This window comes from Acyrthosiphon pisum, chromosome A2 (genome assembly GCF_005508785.2).
Source record: "Acyrthosiphon pisum isolate AL4f chromosome A2, pea_aphid_22Mar2018_4r6ur, whole genome shotgun sequence".
Lineage (NCBI taxonomy): Eukaryota > Metazoa > Arthropoda > Insecta > Hemiptera > Aphididae > Acyrthosiphon > Acyrthosiphon pisum.
In genome coordinates, this window is record NC_042495.1 from 50781770 (window position 1) to 50807139 (window position 25370).

Here is a 25370-nt window from a genome sequence, read left to right on the forward strand (position 1 = left end):
AAATTTATCTAAAAAAAAAAAAATTATTAAAAATATTATATAATACGTATAGTATAAGTTCGTAGTCAGTACACACTATATATCTATATAGTATCTACTAGTACACTAAACATTATTTTGTATACTATAATATAGATTTATAGATGATTATCCTAACCATCTTAAATTATTTTTATATGAAGTGCTTATACTTTTAATTTAAATCTTGTCCTATTCTATGGTTTAACTATCATTTTTAAATTGATCACGTAAATCAAAATTTAAATATGATTGTACGAACAGTGGTCAATTATTCTCTGGGTATTTTGAATAATAGCGAAAAAAAATTATAATAGGTATTCATCGTTCATAGTTCATTTCTCATCACTCTCATAACAATAAATAAATTATATTTATTTCACATTACGTAGTAATTTACAATTTGTAATGTGTTTTTTAACTTTTTTAAGAACTGTGATAACATTACTATCAAATTCAAATAATAACGATTCGTTTCATGCAGGTTAACCGTATATGAAAAACTCTAAACATATTTTGATCAAGTGTGTAAATAATAATTAATGAAGAATAATAAAGATCTTTATTATTTATGAACAATGGACTTCTAAATATGAAAAATTAATATTAAGCCACTATTATTTAGTCACCTAGTTGTTTAGTCATAATTTATAGATTATTCAAAATGTATCATTGACGTAAAATTGTATTTTGTTTGTGGTCAGTAAAAAAATGATAGACGGTTGTAATCCTGCATTGCAGTCTTCGACGAGGGCTTCAAACTGCTTATTGATTGTCCACTACTCAGTTATCATATCAGCTGGTATGTCGCATAAACGTAGGGACTATAGGCAGTTTTTGATATTTTATATACCATATTTTACGAAATTTGTCTAGTCATTTACTCTTATTCGAGAAAACTGTGATCACAATTTCTCGCAGAAAACGTATACCAAAAATCAAATACTCAGTATTAATTCATAGTTCCTTTGTAGATTTATCAATTATTTGCTTAAAGACTGCACACTATCCTATTATTTAAAAACCGGCTTTAATTGTGCACTATACTATCTGACCACAATAATTATACGATGGAAAATCAGAAACTATTGGATTTAGAAACCAATTTAACAGAAAACGACCAGAAAACTATTTTTTCGGACACTGATGATGGAGCGTTGTCTGAAGGCTTAAAACATAAATATGAAAATGCTATTGATGATGACCTTATCAATGTGCCAGAGAAAGTGGTTAATGCTGAAAAAATAGGTTCGCTTGAAAACACCTTTGAGGTAATTGATCAGGAATCCAAAACAATTCATGATGTTCAGGAAGAAGCTGAAGATAAAAACATATCTGACGAAGAAAAAGATAACTTATTTGAAAACGATCCAGTATCTAATACAAAAATTGAGGATATTACAAATCTCCCAAACATTGAATCTCCAAAAGCAGAAGAACCAGGATTTTCCGAAAAACTAGAATCTATGACGACAGATAATACAAAACCAGTGATCATTCAAGAAAATGAACCTGTGAACACTGTACATTCCAAAGTAAAAATTTCAGAGACTCCAGAAGTTATTTCAACAGTGTCCACTAAAAAAGATACTGATGAAGGAGATGTATGTGACATAAAGATTGGACCTGATGAACTATTTTGTAGAATCGGATTAGGTAAGATTAATCAATTCTTATTTCATATATAATATTTTAAAGTGATAATTGACAATAGTTTTGTTGGTTTGGGATTTATTTTTTAATGATTAAATAACACTTGTATTAGTATCACCATTTTAGAGGTAGATACTTGGGCCTTTTACATTCTCCCTCTAATAATTAAAATACCTAATTTTAATATTTTTCAATTAGATAAGTTTAATAGTTCATTTGGGTTAAGTGAAGTTGTGCGTGATTAAAAATCCACACAGGGTCTACCGATATGAAAATACTATACATTTCAATTAGCTATAAGCCTATCGGCTATAACTTTAAAACTAAGTCCAACTATGGTACTTTCAAAAAATGTATCAAATTTTCTTTGAAAGTTATTATCAAAAAATTTCAAAATCTTGTTTTAAATTTTTAAATACCATACGTAAAATAATTTTTTTTCGTGAATATGAGTTTTTTCATTCTTAATATTTTGGCTGTATCAGAAAGTGTACTTACTTTTTGCTATAGAACTAAACTGCATTTATGACACAAAATAGTAGTTTTATCTTATTATTTAAGACTTATTTTTTTGGAGGGGTGGATGGGTAAAATATTTTGTCCCGGGGTGCAAAATGTTCAAATATTGTCTTGGATATAGAAAGAAAAACCTTTTGCAAGGACAATCGACTTTTGAGCATAACCATTGAACTACAAATAATATAACTATCAACATTAAAAAATTATACATATTATATACATAGTGATGACAATTGACTGTTATGAATTTAGTTTCCATATTGTCTAAAATTGTAATTTTACATTAAAAAATTGTATTCAGCAACAAATTTTAACTAAAATTCCACCAACATAAATTATCATATATTATTGATACAAATATACAATATCTGATAACTTATTGTAGATATGATATTCTTTCTTGTATTATTGAAAATATTATGATTATCAACTGGAAATATTACCTTGAATTTTGTAGAATATCTCAACGCTGACCTTATAACCAACGATCTTTTGATCTCTATTCTATTATAATGAGTCACTAAATCATAAATCATAATACCCCTCATATGACACAGGCATTTATTATAATTTGTTTATTACTAACACTACTCTATTGTAGTTTATTATTAGAGTAAAAACATATTAACGTTATACCATTTATACACATTTAAATATAATATTTTTTATAATTTAATTTATTTGCTTTTCCTAATATTAATATGGAAAATTTAATACTATTGGCGAGGATTTTTCAAGTCTTGTCAAGTTTTTTAACCTACTTAAATCTTTTAGATACCTATGAGCAATACAGTTTTAGAACTTCAACACCTATATTATTTTATAAAATTTAGTTTATAAATTTCAGAATAACATTTAGTATCAACATCATATTATATTAGTTATTATTCCAACTTTTAAATAAATATGATATTAAATCAATATTTTGGTGTATGTTATTTTATGTTAATTTTTACACTTTAGATTTTATTTTAAAATGTCATTAATAGGTTAATATATAATAATATAATTTAGGTTAGGTATGATAGAATCTAACCTTTTAAAATCTTAGATGTATACCAATAGGTGAAAATAACCAATATATTGATATACATTTGATGCAATTATACTTATCACTAAATCATTAGATATAGGTAGGTGATTTTATTTGTTAACTTCTTACTAAATTATTATTTTTTTTATTACATTTTAACTCAAGTATAAATATATTATTGAATTACTTACTGAATTGTGAAAATGTTTATTTTTGTGCCTAATTAAGATAATTAAGTACGGTTTTCCAAACAAAATCACTTATTTCAAACACATAAAATAAAACGTGGACAAGTCAATAACTAAAATACTAAAGACCACTAGACACTAGTCGACAAATATATTGAGTATAGGTATTGTATAGCATAGAATCATAGAATGATGTTACCATTAATTAATATTTTGAATACTAAAATTGTTGCATAATAGCATTATTAATATTTGACATCTAGTATTTTATGAATCAGCAAGTACCTATTAGTCATTAGTGTACTACTAATTACTAATTCAGTAATAATGTATTTATTTTTATTCTATATCAACGTAATTTTCTTCATAAACATTAATATTAATAAATAATAATATTATAATATTATATTTATTCTTTAATATTGTTTAATATGAGATGTTATGTTCATAAATAATAAAAATTAATTTTTTTATTACTAAATATTTAGTTTTAATACTTATTTAATATTTTTATCAGTACCTAGTTTGATTAAATTCAATCCCTATTCCAATTTATAATATATATTATATTATTAATTTATTATTCCTTATTACATATTTTTAATATTTTACTCTAGATTCGTGATCCATCTAGCCACAATTTCGAAATGTTCATAACTTGTTTAAAAATTAAAATAGTTATCCAAAAAATATTCTAAATTACTCTTAGGCGTAACTAGGAGGGGCTTTGAGGAGCTAAGCCCCCCAACTTTTATTTTAGTCCCTCCTGTTATAATTCCTATACTCCCATCAACGGTAACTAAATGTACAAATTTTAGTTAAAAATATCATTTAATTTTTTTCTATAAAAAAATGTGTAGTTTTTACTACACTATACGTAGAAGTTGTCAATAAAGTAAACACAAAAATAGTCTTCACCCAGAACAATTGACTCAGGATATAATTTTTGTAACAATATATAAATTGTGATACAATTAACGATTAACGACTAACGAGTGTTGAGCCTTCCGATCGCTATACGGTCTTATGCTAAAAACAGGATCAGATTTTTATTATTTTATTAAAACACCATTTATCATTGTCCTTTGATCTTCATAAGTATAACGGTTATCTAATGGTTGTCTAATTCTGGTCAATGTTGTTATTATTATAATAATAAATTAGTCAATTTTAATTTTTTATGTTTTTAAATGAAACTGAATCAAAATCAAAAATGTTGGTTTGATAATCTATGATTAATTATTTAATTGTATTATCATTTAACAATCACTAGGGTAATTTAAAACGTCTAAGGAGTATTGTTCCAAATTTATATAAAATGCTACATTTATCACTTTCTGTTCCAACAAGTTACACGTCTAGTAAAGAAGAACATTTTCAACAATGCATCGAATAGTCAATAGATACTTTTATAAGGGCAACCATATATTACTAAAATATCGATTCTCTAAGGTAGTAAGGTGTCTATTATAGCTATTGAAATATTTTTTTAAAAAAAATATTAATACTGATCAGAAGCTTCTACTGTAATGATTAGTGTATTATTATTATGTTAACCATATCGGCCATAATGCCATATCAATTCTTTAACTTTCACGAACAGGTCTGTTAGATATTTTCCGCCCTAAATCGAACATATTATTGCTGATCTTTACCGATAAATTTATTAAATTTTGCCGTCTTCAATTTCTTTAAAATTGTAAGCAGCCCTAAGCAACGCATGACTTGCTTGTGCAGTTGTGCCCTAGTGACGGGCCTGTTCACTGATGTTATAAGAAAATTAAAAACCTGAATTTGTACCTAACTAAAATAACATATTTTAATAATTTAATGTTTACCTCCTCATTCCACTTTTTTATGATAATTTTACTCACTAATAAAATAAAATAATTATTTACATTTATAAATTATAAACAATTAATGTAACGTGTTGCGGGGTTAATTTACTCACTATTAAAATGATAGGGCTGAAGCCTACACCCATAACTTTAAGGTCTAGTTATGCCTATATTACCTTTAAATGTATTAATACTCAATTCACTCATGTGTTCAGAGAAAAATAGATTAGGTAATGTATGTTGTGCACTTGTGGGTTTGTAAGACGGAAACAACCATATTATTAACTAGTTAATAGGTCTATGGAAACAACACGTCATGTGGTTATCGCTATAACGTCCTTCCTTTTAATTTTCTGTTGACATTTTTGTTTATTTTTATCCATGAACTTCCAATGTGGCAGAATATTATCGGTTTTGTAATAGCTAATAATAATAATTATCCTGCCAAACGCGAATGCATATTATTCCAGTATTGGATATTATTTTACCTTTGAGACCGCCGGCCGGTACAATCTTACGAGTTGCGATTTAGTTACGAATGCGGGAACGCGTGCAATGCGGGCATTATTCATTGTCGCTTGCTTGAAGTATGCTGTTGTTTACTGTTTAAAAATTAGTTTGTAATAAACGCAGACTACGAACATTTGACTTAAATAATTATAAAAACCATAACTAGTACTATTATTTATGTTAATTTAAGTTAATTTTTTAATAACCAATAATTTTGGTTTTCTGTGCATAAAGTGTGTGACTAAATTTATAATTGATAGATTTTTATTATTATAAATATGAATTCAGAAAACGATGATGATATCGACGTATTGGTTCCTGTAAACAACTTTCTGAGTATAATGATATGGCCTAGTGAGTGATATAATTTATGTGATTAATTTATTTTATTTTATTGAATTTAATATTTTAACTATTCAAGTTGTTTTTGAAAGAAATAAAACTAATTTTAGAATGTCACAAATTAATTTTGTAAATTGGATATTCATCAATATATTATGTAATTTGTAATACTACAATAGTAGGTAGGTCATAACAATAATACGTAGACTGTACAGCCAGTATAGGTGTTATAAATTGGATCAAATAACTTGTTTACGTGTAATTGTATACGGTATACCTACTAGGTATATTGCCCATTCTAGTCATGAGAATACTTGAAGTTGTTACTAAACACGTGTTAATACAACAATTTGTTCTCTGTAATGGGCTACACAATTTCTAAATGTTTAAAAATATATAAAATAAAGATATTTTTGAATAAAACTATTTTTTTTTTTTACAGATAAATGGTTTAATCCCGAGAAATTACCACCAAAAGGTATGTTCTATTATTAATATATTTTAGGGTTATTTATTATTAATTGTTTACAAGTTTAAATCACGGTATTATGTACCTGGACACCTGTCCTCAGGTCCTGGTTATAGTTCATAATTAATATTATTATTATTGCTATAGTTATTACCAATTTTCCGAGACATAATTAGTTTTATTAAATTACTATAAATTAATTTATCCAAGGTTGGTGCTATATTTATGTTTATTTAAAATTAACTATGATGACAAGCGTAAACATAACTAGTAAATAGTAATGCAATGGAAACAATTTGGGGTCTTTTCAGTCGGGACTTAAAAATAAAAAATATAAGGAAATCCTCTTCAAAGTCTGATGATTTACACACTGGTGAGCCCCCTCCTCTTGTAATTTCATGTTGTTTTTTTTATTTATCATACTGTAAAATGTACCATATAATTTAAATTATTATTCAAAAGTACGTAACTAAATGTATTTATAAAAAGATAGATTGTAAATATTCCTTATTTAAGAAAAAAAAAACCTTATCGGTTTAAAATAAAACTACATAAACCCCAGGGACGCCCACAGACTAAAGTTAAATTGTTGCTAACACTGCTAAGGATACACCTATAATACTATATGGGAAGTTCATCTGGTGTTCATGAAAATATAAAATTATCATTATAAGATTGAAATACATTTAATCAGAAATCATCTAATAATTTAGGTATGATAATTTCTAAAACTTAGATTTAATTTTAAAAAAGTCACTAAAGATTATTATTACTGTCTACTTGTATTTGTAAAATATTAATATAGTCAATAGTGGTCGGTTTTTTTAAACTTTCGTCAAGTACTCTGTACTCTGTAGTATTCTACTTTTACTTCCTTTTTTAAACACAATTTATTAATGTACATTGTACCAGTGTTTGGCAAGTTCCTTATAAAAAGGAATTCGTTCCGTTCCTCGTTTTTATTTTTTAAAAAAAGGAATTTGTTCTGTTCCTTGTTCCTTAAAAAAAAAAATTCGTTCCTTTGGAAAATGAACGAGTCTTTTAGTTCCAAATAAAATAAAAATTCTTATTTAATCATTAATGTTTTTGTTTTTTTTTTTTATTATGCATACTTCTTTAATTTGTATTTATAGTATATAACTACAAGTAAGTACATATTTTATATGTTTATGCAATATATTATTATATATTTTTTGAGATTTTCTTCAAAATTAAATTTTTGGCTAACGTGTGTCGATTGTCTTAACGTCGATACTCGATAACAATATAATTAGGAATATACATTACACATTAAAAAAATTTATCTTAATTTCAATTTTTACATACTTATCTGTGTAAATTATTGGAACTAGAAAGGAACGAACAATTTTGTAATTTTTCCTTAAAAAAAAGAACTAGTTCATTTTCTCATTCTTTTTTTATAAAAAGGAATTCGTTCATCGTGCCGTTCTTTAAAAATGAATTCGTTCCAGGAATCCGTTCCTTCCAAACACTGCATTGTACCCATATAATAATTATTTTTTTGTCGTTACATGACATAAATACATAATTTTTAATTTACCTTCACTGTACATTCTGGTGAATTTTATTATTACTAATAGTAATATATTAATATAAAAATCTATAAAGTTCAAGTAGTTTTTTATAATGATACTTTAGATAGTGCGTTCCGCATCACCAGGTAATCCTGGTGTCTCTGAGGCCCGAATCCTGATAAACGCAATCTAAGTTTTTTTATAAATATTACATTTCTTTATAGATAATACATTCTATAGTAAGACTATAATACTGGTGTATCATCTCTCACAATATATTAAATTTCAGAAATATGAGTTATTTTTTTTTTCATCTTATTTTAAAGTCGTTTTCTGTATATTATGTAATTGTGTGAATCTCGATTTCACAACAGTTTCCAAGAATTTGTTTAATTTTGGCCGTTTATCAATTTATACATTTCTTAGAGTACTATTTTATTATTATTTTCCCAAGCATCGTAACACAAATCTAAATTTATTATCGACCTATTAAAACCATCATTACGTACGTACATATCGTATTAAAGTGTTGTAAATTTGCTTATACTCCGAAATACTGGGAAGTACGGTTTCTCATTTTTTTTTATGTAAATTGTCTTGGCACGGCCCCCTAAATGTCCACTATCCTAGATTAATCGAGCTTTGAGGATTGTTTAAAAATCGAATCACAGTCACGAGGTTAGGTTAGGCTTTCGATTGATGTGAAAATTCGTAGGTAACCTTGTCATTGTTACAAACCGATGGCCGATGTGCGGTACCCGTGTCGAGTGTACGGTCACGCTAAGTTGATAATGTAATATTATTTATATTACAATAAAATGTACGCGACACTCGGTCTCAGAATATTATAATAATATAATATAGCAGCGAGCCTTCAGTAGCAGGAGACCACCAATGGGGTATTATAGGCCACCAACTACACGAGCTGCAGCTGCTTCTATTGTCGGCGGTGCCGCCCCTCCCCTCTCACCGAATGCCGCGCCAGATATTTTGTCGACGGGTCGTCAGCTGGTCTTTTTCTTTTTTTCGCCTCTTCCCGCCGCACCGCCACTCGGCGCCGTATCCTGCGGTGGGCTCCCTTGTCCTATTGATCGCGTTTGCCGCCAATAACGCTGTATTATTATTATTATTATTACTATCGTAGTACACCGAGTGCAGGCAAGTCTTCTCTCCGCCGTTTGGTTTTTATTGCGCTGCAAACCTCAATAATATTATAGCGCAGTTAGTTTCTGTATTATTATTACTATTATCATCGTCATCATCAGTCATCGTCATTATTCCTCGTGTTTGTTCGCCCGTTCGTTTTCTGCCGCCGTCGTCGTGGTCGCCGCCGTCATTCATTGTTTCGGCCAACTACTGCAACAGTCGTCGCCGTCCGTCTATTACGTGCAGTGCCCGGTCTTAGTGATAAAAAAAAAAAAATCGCTCGTTTTCTAGCTTAACGGTATAATTAGATCGCGAGCCGTAAAAATAGATTCGTCGTCGTCGTCGTAGGTACGCAAAAACGATTTGTGCGCCCCCGGATATGTGTCGCCAACACTAGAGCGACGACTTCACGGCGAAAATTGCGATTGTAACAGTTTTTTTATTCCGCGAAACGTTAATATTCGTTGTTCGTATCGCCCGAGCGCGTTTTCATTGATATAAATCATTTTTTGAAAATAAATTCACAATGGGTTCCAAGAGGGAGAAACGTAAGTACTCGTTGTTGTAACGAACGCGCGCGCGCGTATGTAATTGAAGACGCGATGACGCGCTCCTCCAGTTAGCAAGCGAAAAAACCGTTTAGTTATTTTTCCTTCTCTAGTCGGTAGGCGTTAGTTTTTGATTTTATTATGTGTATCACATGGTCGAGAGGGAGTAGTTCGTTGTTATATTTTTAAACCTTTTTATTTTCATGCGAATGCAAGATATTTGTTTTAAAAGGAGTTTAAATTGTCTTTTTATCGCGTCATTTTAACTCGAGTTGTCAAGTGTTCATCTGCGAATCTCATTACAATCGATAAAAATCTAAAACATTGGTTGTTGTTGCTATTTCGCTAAATATTACTAACAGTACTCTATTATACTATTATTATAGTAATTTATTTTTCTTCATAATAATTATATAACCTTCGGATTCGTTGCCTGTCCAAACGCAATTATTGGAACTAATTTGGTTTGCATCGATTTGAATGGTTATATTCGTACAAATTACCGTGCGAATTACATGAAATATGTACCTATTGATTACAGTTTATTTTTAACATATTCGCTCATCGTTATTACATAATTAATCAAGCTCAAATTAATCCGTTTATTAATGATTTTTACACTATTACGTATAATAAATAATAATATCATTCGTCAATATTCATTATTTATAATAATATTATATGCACGGCTTCGAAATAAACGTAAATAAAAATTATTCAAAGACTAAAGTTGTTTGGCTAATCCACGTTGTTTTCTTGTTATGTCATCACAAACTCGCAACATAATAAGCTGTAGATTATAAAGATTATGATATTTTATTATTTTTTTAAACTATATTTCAAATTATAAATTATAAGCATTATCTAGTTCAAATGTATACATAACCTTAAATAATACCACACGTTAAGAAGTAATGATTACGCTTCAAACTGTTCAGGAGTCTGGACCCGTTGCATTAATTAATATGTCTTATATAATATAATTATGTGTGAGATTAACTTAAAAAAACCAATTTATATTTATGATAAAACGTATAAAAGAAAATACGATGAACGACCGTAATAAATGTTACGCCAGTTAGTTTCATAATGATTCATACATGATAATATATTTCAATATTTAATATAATATGATAATATAAGGTTCAACAATCAACAGGTGTGTTCTCATAGACTTTTTGATCACAGCTCATAACACGGCATGCGTATTCAATATTCATATTTCACACACAAACTTAATCGAAAACTATAATGGTGATAAATATTAGAAAATATAATCGGTGGCGAAGTGGCCTCAGTAATAGAAACGTAGTGACCCTAGTGGCAAAGTCCTAACATTTTTGCTCGTATTGTTAGTACCTACCTCATTTCAAGAATACAATATTTCTTTTTATCTTAATTTTTGTCAAGCCATTTATGAACGAACAATCTTTCTTGTATCTTGTATCGTTCAACCGCTAACCATTCCAACATCTGGGATCGTATCTCCCCACCCACTTTTCGTGCTCGCTGTGATTACGCAAGAGCATAAATAATATTATATTGTTATAACTACAATATTTTTCTAGTTGTGTCTTAAGATGGACGTGCATTTACGAGTTACTTAAGACTAACGGTCCAACTGATAGTTATAACTTATAAATTAGATACATTGTAGATTACTAGACTAGTCTATTAATGTAAATTATAACAGCTATTCAAATTCGAAAATACACAATTTGTGTCTGTCGTCTGGCCAATATTAACGGTTTGTTTATACCCAGGAGTGTTGTATATTTTGTCACATAGAGTGCGCCAAATATATCGGCAGGAGTGTTGTATATTTTATCATTCAAGAGGGCGCTACCCCGTTACGTTCACCCTGTCAGTGTTGCCAATTTAGCTATTTTATAGCTAAAACTAGCTATTTTCAGTGGGCACTTAGCTATTAAATTCAGTAACTAGCAGTTAGCTACAAAACTAGCAATTCTTTAAGGAATCTTTGCTAAAATATAGCTATAATCATAAATATTTGTTATATGTCTTAAACATATATATTTATATGTCTATATCACGGACTAAGATATTATAATGTACTGGAAACGACAAGGTGGGCGGGTGACGGGGGACGGCCCGCAAGGTTCCTCTGTTATCATAAACACTCATAATTGAATGTTTCTTATCAGAGGTATTTCATGATTATTTATTTAAATTCCTGCATAAAAATAAATATATTATAATTAATAATAATTATTTATTGCAAATAATCATAGGTCCCAAATGTTTATACTATGCTTGTTTTTTGTATTAGTTGAATTACAGATTATTATAAAATTATTTGTAATGGTATTATATAATACATATAATAATATAGTACCAATATGTATTATTAATATTGGAAACCCTGTGATATTTATATTTCAAAGGGTAAAGTTTCATCTGTAGAAGGTAATTTTTATTAACACTGTGTTATTCACAATGGATATAATTGTAGTGATTCCTCATATTCCTAATATTGAAGTGAAAAGTGTATTATTATTATTAAATTGCTATTTAGCCCTGAGCGAACAATTTGCTATGTTACGCGTTTCTGCAAATGAATGCACTTATAAGTTGATATCATAGGCTATAGCTTTTTGTTTACCATGTTCTCAATGAAAGTTAATTATTTTATTAAACGTATTATATTAGGTATTATTTAGTTAAAAATGTATTTCTTTAAGAAGCGCGAATTATTAACTAATGCTTTTAAAAATAAATTACGTTTTTATATGGTTTTAAGAATTTTCTCATTCTAAGTGGAATACAATAAATGTTAAATATATATCCTGATCTTAGGTAAAGCCCGGTCACATGGTCGGAACACACGGTTTAGACAATATTACTGACATTTGATTATGTTACTGCTCATGAGGTGAAATCAGAAACATTATAAGCGATATTCATATACCTATCATAAAATATATTGGTATCATGACAATTGACAGTATCGATTTAACTAACATTTATGGTTCTACTAAGGACTAGTTAGTATAATGCCTATATTATTTTATACTAACATTTTACATATCTTACAAAAATAGAATTAATTTTGAAATTTTTAATTTGTTTTCCTGCAAACTTGAAAAACCTTAAATTTTTTTTCAGTTATTCTTAATTATTCTACCCCTTCCATTTTAAGTACCAATTAATACAATTTGCTACCAGAAACCTCTGTTAAAGATTTTTTTGTTCCAAAAGATTATTAGTTGACGGACGAATAAAACACATTCTAAAACCAATACATTTATCAATTATCTCTGAGTTGCAGAATTTAAAACAAAGCGATTCATTCATTGTAGTTGTTAGTATGTTACTTGTGCTGAACAACGATATTTTAACTTTAACAAATCATAGATTACCAAAATACTCATAAACTCATATCATTAATTAATTACTAATTAGTGTTAGATAATTAAATTAATTCTAAATTTCTAAACATAGCTGAATCTAGTTTCCAAAATGTAGGTACACTACCTAACAATAAACATCTACATATTATCATGAATCATAATAGTTCAGTTGTATGCAATTAATCACATTTTAAAATATTGTCATAAATATTTAATATGTCGTACGAAATCCTATTTCTCAAGAGGATGTCCGCGCACTATTTGTCTTCTCTCTCTGACCTATTCGCAACATTTACGTACGCAGAATGTAGTTACTTTTACTATTTAGAGTGAATTTGCTTATTATCAAACTTTAAGTTAAGAACATTACCTGTGTCACTTAATTGGCTATTTTAGAAATTTTTATTTTTATTTAAATTGTGCGTGTAAATTATTACAATTTAAAAATGCTTACAGATGTAGATTACGTTCTTAAAGTTTGATTATAGGTGAATTCTCTTTTAATATTAATAGTAACAACACGTCAACACATGTAAAATATCGTATTATAAAATACATTTCAGGCAGGTCACAGGTAATGTTTTATGCTTCGATGAGCTAGATTTGGTTGCCATTATTAATTTTAGATTGACTCATTCCAGAGGGTGACCCTAATTTCTATTTTTAACAATATTTCTGAATGTGTGTGTATATACATGCAAAGATGTTTATTCCATGGCCGTGATTTCTGTGATGAAATATTAAAAAACTTAGAACTTCATATTTTATCTATACCTATGTATTATAAAAATTACTATACATATAATATAGGTATTTAATAATACTCAGCTTATTAAACTTACTAAAATTTTTATCATGGTTTTTAGATCGTAATGCACCACTAATTTTGTTATATTCCTCGTATTATTTTGGCCTTGAGTAATATTTATTATTTACCTAGTATACCTCAAGAAATGTTTGTGTATTTACATTAAGTATTTAAAAGTTCAAAAGACACTTATTTTGGATTATTTGGTAGACATTCGTGCTCCATCGATTACGTTATAAATTAACCTCCTAGTTTAAGGCCGGAGCTATTACACCCGTCGTGTATAGCTGCTCCGATTTAAACCAATGCGTTTTTAATTCGACGGAATACGCCGTGTATAGCCCCGGCCTAAGAAGAGGACGACCCGCATGCGTTGTCTCCGTCTTAAGTGCGTAATATAGAAAATTTTACGATCAACAGCTAGAGTGAATTGATCTCTTTTAAATTTAAAGGTAAGATTATTTTCTAGGCAACATCGTAGGCTTTTATTATAGGTATTTTAGGTATTATAGGTATTTTATTATAGTATTTTGAAATTGTAAATTGTTTGTAAATCTTAAAATACTAGCTTTAAAATTAAAATATAATAAAAAAAAAGGTGGGTAAGTGGATGTCGCTCTGCTGTACAGTAGGTTACAAGTGGGTCACTGTATAATGGATAGTATTAAATTTGAATTCAATGATATAATATCACTGTATAAGAAAAACGATTCTGAGCAGAGACGGTTTGTCAGTCTAGATATTAGACATACATATTATAGGTATACTTATCTATAGTATTATTAATAATTTTCAAATTAATCATATCACAATATCCATTAGGTAACGCGTTATACATCAACAAAAAACCGTGGTTCTATCATAGATATATAATAGTATACTTTAGAAGTTTCAAGTACCCACAAATAATATTATACAATCACAACAAAATAACTAAAATAGTTATTCCAGGTTTTTTAATATGTAATTTCGTCCAAATTTGAACTTAAAATTACTATAAAAATAAACTGTGCTTATGTATTTCTTAGATTTTTTGGTAACAGAATTAACTACTATACGTGGAATCTTGTTTTAAATTTTCAATCCTTAGATATAAAATTTGAACATTTTATAAATTTTTAACTACAAAATAATTATTCAATTTTAAATTTGATAAATTTTGTCAAGATTTTAACTTCAAATGCTTATAAAAAAAAATTGTGCCTATGTATTTGTAATATTTTTCAACTGCTATTGTAACAATGTATCGGGAGCCCTGTATTAATTTTTTACACTTTTTGGCCCAATAGATAAAACTTTATTGATATTTATAGAAAAAAAAACTAAAAAAATTGATAACTTACAATGTACGTAAACAGCTCAAAAAGAGTCAAATTATTTTCAAAATTTTATCGTATATAGAAAATGTTAATATAAACATTCAGTAAAATTTTCAAGTTTCTACAGTCATTCGTTTTTTAATTACAACAAAATAAGAAAATCGTTACGTAAGAAATCGAGTAAATACCAAATGTTGTAAAAATATGAATTTCAAACGCTCATAAAAATTTAATTTGAGTTTCTTATAGACATTTTTTTTTTGATAAAGGTAGATTAACCTATAAGGAATCTTGTATTACATTTTAAAATCTTAGATTTAAAAAGAAAAATTTTTTCGAATTCTTAACTCAAAATAATTTGCTAATTTTTGTGATTTTTCCATATTTTTTAAATTTTTGAACTTTATAAATGCTTATAAAAAAAAACTGTGACCAAGGATTTTTAATATTTTTCAAATGTCATTGTAACAATGTAGTAGGAGCCTTGTATTAAATTTTCAAGTATTTTTACTCGACAAATAAAATTTTATTGACATTCATAGAAAAAAAACTAATTAAATTGGAAACTGGAATTGTCCGTAAACAGCTCAAAACAAATCAAAATATTTTGAAAAATTTATCATGTATAGAAAATGCTTATATAAACATTCAGTCAAAATTTCATGTATCTACCGTCATTTTTTTTAAAGTTACGCCAAAAACCAAATTCAATTTTGTGAAAAATCGATTTTTTGTAAAAATTCCCGTTTTTCCTTAATTTTTCTTTGGTTTTTCTTGGCGCTTTTGAAAATTACTGCGAATTTTAAATTTTGACCTCCCCAATGCACCAACGATATTCACTTTCCAATCGAACAAGATACTGAAGTTGAAAATCGAAGCATTATTTCGACTACTTATCGTGTACACAGACACAAAAATAAAAAAAAAACACTTATCATTGTAAAATCAATACATTCATCGTTCCACTCAGAATCTAAAAACTCTGAGATTCCCTGGATAATTTTCTTACTTTTATTTTTTATTAGAGGTAAATTTTTAAACCAACAGAGCTAAACGTGATCTGCCGAGTGTAAAAATTTATATTTTACGCTCTTGTAATACGGAGACAACACATGCGCGGGTACCACGTCCTCTACCACTACCAAGTACAATATTGAAGAATTAAGGTCTTAATGTGGGATGATATTAAGGTACTATGCTGGTCCAGTTTACCCTCAGTTATTTTCTTCTTAATAAACTGTATCAAAATTAATCAAACGACGATAATCTTCGGCGTGTCTTAACTGTGTGCTCAACGATGCTCAAATAGTGTAAATCATAACAAGGTTCGGGGTTGAAGCGGTTACGTGTCGGCGGTGTACAATGTATATGCTAATAAATAATAATAAAACAATTCGGTTCAATGTCAAATGTTTTATCTACAAAACTACTGTTGAGTGTTTATCGTTTTAATAATTTAATCCTATTATACGAACGCGGCCTTAACATTACGTGACAATTATGTTGCCTTTTTTTCGTCGTAGGTACTTAAAAATTGTATTCGTTTCAAACGTGTCGCGACCGATTTAATTCCAATCAGTTTTTACGCGTCGTTTGACGAAGACCGAACTACATTGTCGTGGTTGTAATGTCTTAAACACCTGCGTGTTTCAAAATCACTCGCCGGCCTGTAAATAGTAAATAACAATATTATATTTTATTGTCGAGGTATCGGCAGCGGGTGTTGATGATGACTGTTGCGGCGGATGTCGGTCGTACTCGGACGCGTGTACCACGTACTGGTGGTCGTCGACGTCGTGGCGTATTCGACACGCACATGTGGAACCTGCCGTCGTCGGCGGCGGTTATTGCTGTACATACGACGACGTAGGTGGGACGATGGAGCTGCGGCGTCGGTGCACACTGCACAGCTGTCACGGATATTGTTGTGGTGGGAGGGGGGAAGGGGGTTGCTGCAACGTGGAATCCGCCGTCTTGCCGTTGTTGCCGCCACTGTGGTGCGTGTCTGCCGTGCTGGGCCTCCGACAAAGATCATCCGTCGTCCTCCGTGTACAGTGTACAGTGTGTGGTTGTTCAGACGTGTGCTCGCATTAGTGTGTTCGGTATCTTGCCAGCAATCAGTGTCTTCTATATCATAATACCGAGAGTTTGGTGTTGTGTAGATTTCGTGTCCGTATTTCACTCTTATCACACCGTTCCTCTTCCGCCGCCGACCACTGTAACGCAATGGGCGCCCAAGAAGTACAACAACAGCAGGTCCAACAGCAGCTATATAGCGCCCGCCGTCGCGTTGCCCGAAAGGGGACCAGGTATGTGTCCGGTTGACGACGGTGTTTGAGGGACGTGCACTCGCATATGGATAATGGTCCGCACGGGCCCGAACGCTATTTTCAGTTTTCAGGAATCGTACTCTCGGGTGTTATATTACAAACTCTGCGATGCCGACGAAACGTTGAAAATATCCTATTCTTTTTGTCAGTTCCGTGTATCGGATTTTTTTTTCATTTCGGAAACGTGGCTGTTTCGATTTGTTGAACAAGTCTGTTCTCCCCTCTGGCTTTCTTCCCCCCTCCGACCATCCGAAACGAGTTCGCTCGAGGTTTATATGGCTGGCGTTTTTGGATCGGCGATTTTTAGCTTTTACAGTTAAGCGGGTAATTGCTCGACCGAAACGCCGTCGTCTCTCTCGTCCGTGGTTGGTAGTGGTGGTGCCTAGGTGGTGGTGGTGGTGATGTGGAACCGACGAATTTTGTCGACGTCTGCGGAACCAGGCCGACCCGTCAAAACAGTAACCACATTCCTAACATCAACCCAATCCCATGTCGACCTTTTCGGATTTAACAGTTTGTAAAATTTGGTTCGGTAGGCGACGAGTATCGTTATTTAATTCATATTTACACGCATCGAAAATATGTTTTAATATAGGTTTAGATTGAGGTTTGATGTCTCAAGTATAAAATAATTGCACTACCTATCGATTTAACCGGTTTATACTATGGTGTCTTCTATAGAACTATGTACCTGTTCACGGTAATTAAACCATTAAAAAAATTTTAAGATAATGAATTTACTATTAAATGTAGTTATTTACCTTAGGGACTGATTGAGGTCAAAAGCAATAATCGATCTATTAGATTCTGAGTGGAGCGATGGATGTGTTGATTTCACAATGATGTGTGGATTTTTTTAATGTATACAAAGTTGTCAAAATAATGCTTTGATTTTCAACTTTGTAGTTGGTTTCAGATAGAAAATTGAAACTAGTTGGCACTTTTAAGAGGTCAAAATTAAAAAAATACAGTACGTCTGGACAAACAAAAAAAATTGAAGAGAAACGAGAATTTTTACGTAAAACCATTTTTCGACTAAATTGAATTAATTTTTTTGGTGGAACTACAAAAACGAATAATAACTTGAAATTTTCATCAAATGTTTATATTAGCATTTTCTGTAGGTACCTTATAATATTTTCAAAATATTTTGTCTCTTGAGCGATTTATGGAGATTTTAAATTTTCTATTTTATTTTTTCTTTAAATGTCTATGCTAATGTTTTTACTGGGTCAAAAAGTTTTAATACTTAATTAAAACAATGTTCCAAATAAGTTGTTCATATTATACGAAAATCACAGTATTTTTTTATAAGCCTTTAACTTTAAAATTTTGACAAATCTTAAAAATTTGCAAATTTTGTTGTTAGAAATCCATAGTCATTTTTCTTTTTATATTTATGGCCAGTTTTACAGCCTAGAGTACGCATGTATAATTTGATAGCACTCACTGCAGTGAAACGGGCTTAATATTTGTAAATTGAATACATGGTTTCTTATAAATAGTTCATGTTGCAACCAAAAAATATATAATCATAGATTCTGTTTAATAATACCTTTTTGAAGTTCAAATTTGATCGGAATTAGATATTTAAACAAAGTATATTAATTTTAGTTATTTTCTATCATATTTTGTAGGTAGTAATTTAAAAGTATTTTTCATGGGTACTTGAAACTTAAAATATACTCAAAATATAGACTGACAGAATCATTTTTTGTATTCAGTAATTTATCATTGAATTCTAATTTAACACCTCCATTACAGTAACCCACTCGACACTTACTGTAAAACAGAACTTTACAAACTTACCCACATTTTTTTTTAATTTGAAGTGTTATTGATGTTTTTAAATGTTGTTTTTAATTTTTTTACTTAAATATTGTATGTATAATATAGTATGAAAGCATAGGTACAGCGGGACCGAAGTAGAATAAAAGTGATGGCATTCAGTGCTCAGGTATTACTAAACATTTGTGTGTTTTGGCTAACTGTGTCTTATGAACTATTGAATAATAATGATTAAAAGCACTTAGGTACTGTGTGCCTGTGTTTAATTTGTATCGGAATGTAATGTGAGTTTTTTCTTAAATTCTATTATGTGAATACATGCATTTTTAAGAATTTAAATTGATTTCCAAATAAACATAAATATAAATAAACACTAATGTTAACTTAATGTTTATACAGTAGGTAAGGGTGTCAGTGTGTCACAACTCACAAATGCCTAATGGAAATTTATCGGCTGAAAAAAATTTGTTATGTACATATTTTACATAACCTATACAGAACCTCTGTTAATTTGTGAATATTATTAAAATATATATTTTTATATTTTGTAAATAATCATATAGTTAGTCACTATATTTGAGTGGGACTATATTATGTCAATAAAGTGAAAGACTTCAAACTATTATAATATTATTACTACTATACATAATAATAATATACTAATTGTTTATTTTGTATTTGTTTACAGTTGAAGCTTTGGTTTATTGGAGAGATCCCATATCATCAGGCATTGTTTTTGGTGCTACGTTAGTTGTACTACTGTCGTTTGCGTATATGTCACTGATTAGCGTAGTCGCTTATCTGGCCATGTTCATTCAATCTGCATGCATTCTTTTACGTCTGTACAAAACCGCCCTACAAACAGTCAATAAAACTAATGAAAGTCATCCATTCCAGTAAGTGGAAATACTGATCTATAATAAATTTAGTCAATTGTATTATATTTATTTGTTTGTACTTTATAGAGAATATCTTGACTTGGACATCAGGCTACCACAGGAAAAAGCCGAAGAAGTGAGCAAATTAGCTGTAGTACACGTTAATGCCGTATTGGTTGAACTTCGCCGTTTGTTACTCGCTGAAGACTTGGTCGACTCTGCCAAATTCTTTGGTATTCTCTGGGTGTTGACATATGTTGGTGCTTTGTTCAACGGCCTTACACTCATAATTATTGGTACTTAGTTGTTTTTTTTTTTTATAGATAAATTATTTTATTTAATTTTTTTTTCTCAGGATTTGTTGCTCTGTTCACATTACCCAAAGTCTATGAGAACAATAAGACTCAAATCGATCAAAATATTGAAGTAGTTAGAAGCAAGATTGCTGAATTGACTAACAAGTGGGTTTTATTATTATTATATGCATCATGATTCACGATATGTATAAAGTACTTCAGAAGACTACACTTGTAATTATTGTCTCTGTTTCAGAAATATAATTCAGCAAAGCCTATTTAGTTTTATTAGTTTTAATATTAGTGTATTAACAAGTACTATTTATCAAGGATATTATCTGTGTTTTTTTGTCAGTTTTCATCTCAGATAATCAGATATATATATATATATAATAACTAAATAGCTGACTCCATATGCAATAACATTATTGAATTATGATACCCAACACCATTTGTCACTTGGTCAATGTTTACAAATTCTACTCGTTTTGATTGTCCACGAGCTTGTTTGATATGAAATTTTGTTTATTATCATATTACCTTTCCAACGATTAGTAAGTATTGCCCAAGTTGTACCAAGGGTATGAAACTCCGTGAATCGGGCGATTTTGGCCTTGAACATGGTCTCCAGGGGGGCGTGGCATACGTGAAATAGGGAATGGTAAACAAGCCGACCCCGCGTAGCGTATTCCGCCTAAGTTCCGGTAAACGTTTACATAATATGTGTGACTTTGGGTCTAATATCATATTAGTGTGGTAAACGTTTCCGTGTTTTTCGGAAGTTTAGACTACAGATCATAGGTAAACAAGACACCAATCAGCTGATCGAGTTTCGCTTCTATATTGTTCTATGGTTGTACATGGCTACCAGCGTCATTGATAAGAAGTAGGGTCTCTAGTTATTATATATATCTGTGGTTTTTATCAATGTATTAATTTTAAAAAAATAATAAGCATTTTTAGATTGTGATATTTTACATAATTTTAAAGATTGATTTTAATATTAAATTATCGGTAAAATACCTCGCAAAAAAAAAACTGACAAAAAAACAAAGACTTAATATTCTTGCGTTTAAAGTTGATTATTGACCAACACTTAATAAAATGTATTCTGCTGGTTCATACATAAGTTGATTTATATTTTTGTAGCCACCAAATACACATGTAGGCATAATTTTAATAGCAGTAATATATTATATTGTATTTTAATTATTATAATAATTTTATTTCAGAGTTCGAGCTGCTATTCCAATTGGAAAAAAGAATCCAGAGACAAAAAAGAAGGAATAAACTCCCCTATTTTTTTTCGTATAAAAGTCCATCAATATTCTTGTGGTCGATGATTACAATTTTAGGCCAACATTTTTTTTTTTTTTTAATATATATTTATATATATTTAGACCATGTCGTCCCAGTAAAATTAAACATTTATACTATTATTAAAATACTCATTGCTCCCGTTTTTAAATTATTTAAATTGTATCACGGGAAAATATGTGTAGATCGTCTTTCGACATTACTATTTCACCATATAATGTAATCGTGTAAAGGTTTGTGAGTTATTTTATTTTTTATTTTCAGCCTGGTTCAGCTTTCGCTCATTTTATTGTTCTGCCCTCCTCAAATTTTACCTTCATTTTTATTCCTCTAGCTATATTATAATATAGCGAAGCAAGCTAGCTTAACTTTTAAACAACGCTATTTGTTTGTTTATACTTATAATATATTTACTCTGTTGAGGATGTGTTAAAGTTTTTTTTTCTTTTTTTTTTTATAGATTTTGTTTTAGTTTCCTATTTCTATATATAAATTAAATAGGTAAGTTTAACAATTATTTTATAACTCAAACGGTTAATATTGAATGTAGCTATACATAATATATATATATCATTAAATATGTGAACATTTTTACATTTTATTGTTATAAGCTATAAGCATACACTGTCATTTTTTTCTCTAAGACAAAATAGTTATAACAGCTGTTCACTTTTATAACATTAATTATATAAACAGGCAATACCATCGAATCATCAATCAATGCAATATACTAATGGTTATTATTATTATACTTTTTTTTCAAAGAAATTGTTTGATTTTATTATTTCAAATCCTATTGACTTATATTATTATATATTTAATGGTGCTGAGTGCATTATTTTTCCATTGTAAAATCATGTGGGAAACTGTAATTTCAAAATGTTAGTGGTATTTGGTATTTAAACTATATTATCTATTTCTAAATAGGCAAGGTTCATTAATTGTGTGTGTGTGTGACAGGTATAGTACTACAGAATAATTTAATCTGTGATAGAACTTTGATCCCATTGTGTTAATTAGGTGATAACCCTAATTTCAATACATACAATTAAAAATGGTACCTACTTATTGAGAATTGTTCCAAAACTGTTTAATTGTCTCTCAATAGATCAAAAATAATAAAAATGTATTAATCCCAACAATTTACACACGTCTTAAGCTAAAAAATATATTCTTTATTGTACATTGTGTACATATCAAATAAAAAATAACAATATTTATTTTATAGAACAGAAAAATAAATGTGCGCTACCGTTATTTTAAATAAAATAAAAAGGTGGGTAAGTGGATGTCGCTCTGCTGTACATTAGGTTACAAGTGGGTCACTGTTTAATGAAATTTGAATTCAATGATATAATATCATTGTATATGAAAAACGATTCTGAACAGAGACGGCATGTCAGTCTAGGTATAAGACATAATGTGTTATATATTCTATGGTATTAAAAAAAAATTGACCTATAATAAATTCCAAATTGATGATCATATCACAATATCTATTAGGTACTTATAACGCATTATACTTCAACAACAAAACGTGATACTCTCAAAGATATATAATAGTATACTTTAGAATTTTCAAGTATATCCATGAATAATATTATGCAATTACAACAAAATAACTATAATAGTTATTCTAGATTTTTAATATGTAATTTCGTTCAAATTTGTACTTAAAATGACTATAAAAATGAACCGTGCTTATGTATTTTTTTAGATTTTTTGGTTACAGAATTAATTACTTACGTGGAATTTTGTTTTAAATTTTCAATTCATAGATACAAAAGTTGAACATTTTATAAATTTTTAACTACAAAATAATTATTCAAATTTAAATTTGATAATTTTTTCAAAATTCGATCTTCAAATGCTTATAAAAAAAAATTGTGCCTATGAATTTTTAATATTTTTTAACTGCTATTGTAACAATATCTATATCAGGAGCCTTGTAATATTTTTACACTTTTCGGCCCAACAGATAAAACTTTATTGATATTTATAGAAAAAAAACTAAAAAAAAGGTGGGTAAGTGGATTTCGCTCTGCTGTACAGTAGGTTACAAGTGGGTCACTGTATAATGGATGGTATTAAATTTGAATTCAATGATATAATATCATTGTATAAGAAAAACGATTCTGAGCGGAGACGGTATGTTAGTCTAGGTATAAGACATAATATTATATTGGGTAATTATATTATACTGCGTAAATGTATTTTTTAGATTTTTTGGTAACAGAATTAATTACTTACGTGGAATCTTGTTTTAAATTTTCAATTCTTAGATACAAAAATTGAACATTTTATAAATTTTTAACTACAAAATAATTTTTCAAATTAAAATTTGATAAATTTTGTCAAAATTTGATCTTTATAATGCTTATAAAAAAAAATTGTGCCTATGTATTTTTAATATTTTTACTGATATGTAACAATATATCAGGAGCTTTGTATTAAATTTATACACTTTTTGGCCCAACAGATAAAACTTTATTGATATTTATAGAAAAAAAAAACTAAAAAAATTGAAAACTTACAATGTCCGTAAACAGCTCAAAAAGAGTCAAAATATTTTCAAAATTGTATGGTGTATAGGAAATGCTAATATAAACATTCAGTAAAATTTTCATGTATCTGCAGTTATTCGTTTTTGAATTACAACAAAATAAGGAAATCGCTACATGAGAAATCGAGTGAATATCCAATGTTGTAAAAATTTGAATTTCAAACGATCATAAAAATTTAATTTGACTTTCTTATAGATATTTTTTGTTTGATAAAGGTAGATAATCTTATAAGGAATCTTGTATTACATTTTCAAAATTTTATGTATCCAAGGTCATTTTTTTTAAAGTTACACCAAAAACCAAAATCGATTTTCTCGAAAACAGATTTTGCGTAAAAATTCTCGTTTTTCCTTAATTTTTCTTTTGTTCTTCCCGGCGCTTTTGAAAACTACTGGGAAATTTAAATTTTGACCTCCCCAATGCACCAACGATATTCACTTTCTGATCGAACAAGATACTGAAGTTGAAAATCGTAGCATTATTTCGACTACTTATCGTGTACACAGACACAAAAAAAATAAAAAAAAAAATAAAAAAAAAAATAAAAAAACACACATCATTGTAAAATCAATACATTCATCGTTTCACTCAGAATCTAAAATAAAATAAAAAGTCAATTAAAAATGTTTTAAATATAGTGTATTTACAAGTCAAAATGATCAAAGTTTTTTAATTAATTGGTTAGATAACAGCCAAATATTACTTGGTGCTATAATATATTTATAAATTAATTTAGAGCCAGGAACTTGGTGACCTAAAAATCTTGAAATTAACAAAATAATTAAATAGTATTATAAACTATAATTGTATTATATTATGAAAAGTTATGTTAAAAAGTAAATTACAATATCTACAATCCCTATAAATAATAAATATGTCAAATGACAAAAATATATTATG

General features: G+C 28.9%; 1 protein-coding gene across 4 annotated transcripts; it reads left to right on the forward strand.

The window, feature by feature from the left end:
* The first annotated feature begins 803 nt into the window (after positions 1 to 803).
* On the forward strand, positions 804 to 22674 carry Rtnl1 (reticulon 1). 4 transcript variants are annotated; one of them, NM_001204980.1, is given in 6 exon segments: positions 804 to 1674; positions 6544 to 6579; positions 20104 to 20311; positions 20381 to 20589; positions 20649 to 20754; positions 21822 to 22674. In NM_001204980.1, coding segments are annotated over 6 exon segments (1203 nt in total). In that variant the 5' UTR covers positions 804 to 1088; the 3' UTR covers positions 21880 to 22674.
* The last annotated feature ends 2696 nt before the right edge of the window (positions 22675 to 25370 follow it).

Coding starts and splice junctions, on each gene's coding strand:
- Rtnl1 (XM_008189470.3), top strand. CDS start 6,038: ATGAATTCAGAAAACGATGATGATATCGACGTATTGGTTCCTGTAAAC. Junction 6,580..20,103: donor CGAGAAATTACCACCAAAAG/GTATGTTCTATT, acceptor ATTTGTTTACAG/TTGAAGCTTTGGTTTATTGG. Junction 20,590..20,648: donor CCTTACACTCATAATTATTG/GTACTTAGTTGT, acceptor TTTTTTTCTCAG/GATTTGTTGCTCTGTTCACA.